This window comes from Penaeus vannamei, chromosome 42, assembly GCF_042767895.1.
Source record: "Penaeus vannamei isolate JL-2024 chromosome 42, ASM4276789v1, whole genome shotgun sequence".
Classification (NCBI taxonomy): Eukaryota; Metazoa; Arthropoda; class Malacostraca; order Decapoda; family Penaeidae; genus Penaeus; species Penaeus vannamei.
In genome coordinates this window covers 12,767,036-12,769,535 of record NC_091590.1, presented here as the reverse complement: position 1 = coordinate 12,769,535, position 2,500 = coordinate 12,767,036, and the positions used below count along the sequence as shown (strand labels likewise).

General features: G+C 36.2%; 1 protein-coding gene across 3 annotated transcripts in view; it reads right to left on the bottom strand.

Annotated features, from left to right (window-relative positions):
- Positions 1 to 2,500, bottom strand: part of LOC138860579 (uncharacterized) — a 214,879-nt gene that overhangs the window by 41,667 nt on the left and 170,712 nt on the right. For all 3 annotated transcript variants that reach the window (XM_070118343.1, XM_070118344.1, XM_070118345.1), the window contains exon 2: positions 1 to 145. This exon is cut by the window's left edge and continues 21 nt beyond it. In XM_070118343.1, coding sequence (XP_069974444.1) covers positions 1 to 145 — 145 coding nt within the window. The remainder of the gene's footprint in view (positions 146 to 2,500) is intronic.

Sequence of the window (2,500 nt, the reverse complement as noted above, 5' to 3'; positions counted from 1 at the left end):
CGGCGAGGAGCATCCCGAAGGCGGGCGTGAGGTGGAGCGCTTGGAAGCCACTGAGCTGGAGGACTTGTAAGAGCGGGCGATCTCAGTAAGCTGCCTGATCTGGTCATCCGAGAAGTCCGGATGACGGAAGGGCAGGTTGCGCTTGCTGTTCGGATAAAAAGAGAGACGAAAGGTGAGTGGTGTGCTGGATAAAGAAGGGCAAACGTGGGGAAATTCAGATAACGGGAGCGAAGAGGTAGGGGAGGGGTAGAAAATGGGAAAAGGAGAAAACGGGAAATCGTTAAATTGGAGAAAATGGGAAATTCAGTTGATTCAGAAAAAATGGGAAATTCTAATGATTCAGCAAAAAGTAAATTGAGATGACTGATAAAAGATGGGAAATCTAAAACCTGTATAATATAAGGAAAATTTGGATAATTCATTAAAAGTGAAAATGCAGATGATTCAGAGAAGATGGGAAATTTGGATGTTTAGTAAAAAAAAACAAAATTCCAATGAAGCAGAGATGGGAAATTGAGACGATTCAAGAAAAATTGGATATTCGGATAATTCAGAAAAATTCGGATGTGTTACAAATCCGGAATACAAATTGATAGACTAAGGTCGTAGTCCAGAAGAGAGAGAAAGGAGAAATGGTGGCGAGCCGGAAGAGTAGGCCTATATAGAGCAAATTTTTATTATTTTGAGATAATAAAGAATGTGAAATTATGATAATCTAAATGCACTATAGAAAAAAAAACACAAACAAACTGACAAACACACACAGGATTTTCGGATAAGCGACTGAACTAGAAGAGAGAATATTTTGAAATATTTTAAAAAGTGAGAGAAAAGAGAGACAAGGAGGGGAGGGGGTGGAGGGAGGTGATACAATAGGTTATCAACTAAAATATTTATCATAACAATCATATAACGGTCATACAGTATCAATTTGATAATATATGTGATGAATATTTGTGAAAACGCTAAAAGTTATTTTGGGACAACGTTAAAACAACAAACATTAATAGCATAGTGTAAACTGAGAAGAAAAACATAAAAGAGAGATTAAACGAAAAATAAGTTAACCGAGATTCAACAAGCGTCCGGCTATTGAATCTAATGAGATCAAATTAATTAGTGAATAGTTGTACGAATGCTCATCGCGACCTTTACAATGAAAGATATTAGGATTGAGTACGTATTATACAAAAATACTTATATATGGTTACACTGTGACGAATACACACACACACAAACACAGACACATACAAACTTAGAGTCCCTGCTATTAATAACAAACAAAAATGTAATAATGAATTTGATAAAATATAAAGAATACGTTACATCTTATCATCGGAAGTTAGAAAAATAAATAAATTACTTGAGTAACATAATTAATGATTTCCCTGCCAGGCAAAACAAAAATTAGAAATAACGATGACGATTAAGAAAATCAGAATTTAGAAACAACTATGAGGATTAAGAAAATGAAGAATTATCAGGAATAAAGTTAGGAGAAAAATGAAAGAAAAATAGAGAATATCTAACTTCCAGGATAAACGACAGAACAAATATATGCTCGACAGTTCACTTATGAATTCATATCATTACGCTGTACTTGGCAAAACATTTCATATTTACTGGAGTGAATTTGTGTCTATTCATTTCAGCAAAGTGTAATATCTCCCGAATATAATTTTTGTGTTTGTAATGATAATGTGAAGAAGTGTCAAACTATTCAGGTTAAGCACACGGTGTGTATGTATGTATGTTATGCATAAAACACACACACACACACACACATATCTGCATGTGTATATACGTGAAATAAGACGTTTCTTCAAACAAGGTGACCCTAGGATTCACAAAATCCACGTCATCGATAAACAAATGCCGAAAAAATATCGGCCAAGAAAATGTAAAAAAAACCCGGCTCTATCGAGTGTAATTTTCTCATCATCGACGTCAAGAAATTGTAAAACGTAATTCGCCAAAACCTCTCGACTGCGAAATATTGAAATCTAAACGGCAGTTGTCAGTAAACTTGGGGAAAAGGCAATATGTTCCCATCTCTTCGAGTTACATGATATGCTGGTATATATAACACACACGCACGCACACGCACCCGTACAGACACACAGACACACACATACACACACACGGACACACCACACACACACACACACACACACACGGACACACATACACACACACGTACATACATACATATATAGGTTTCCATTAGTGTTGAACTCTTCGGGAATTAATGTTCCGTGGTTTCATTCCGTAATGTACCTTCAGTGCTTCCAGAACCTGCTTGCTCCATTATTTAGTGTTATTTTCCTTAAAGTGCTTGAAGGCAAGAAGGTTAAAAGATTCTAAAGTATAGAACGCGGGAGTCTTAAGAAGCTCTTGGATGAAAAGGAGTCTCCTTTCTTTTTAGTTATATATACACGTGTCTATGTACTTAGATGTGCGCGCACGTGTGTGTATGTGTATGTGTATGTGTGTGTGTGTG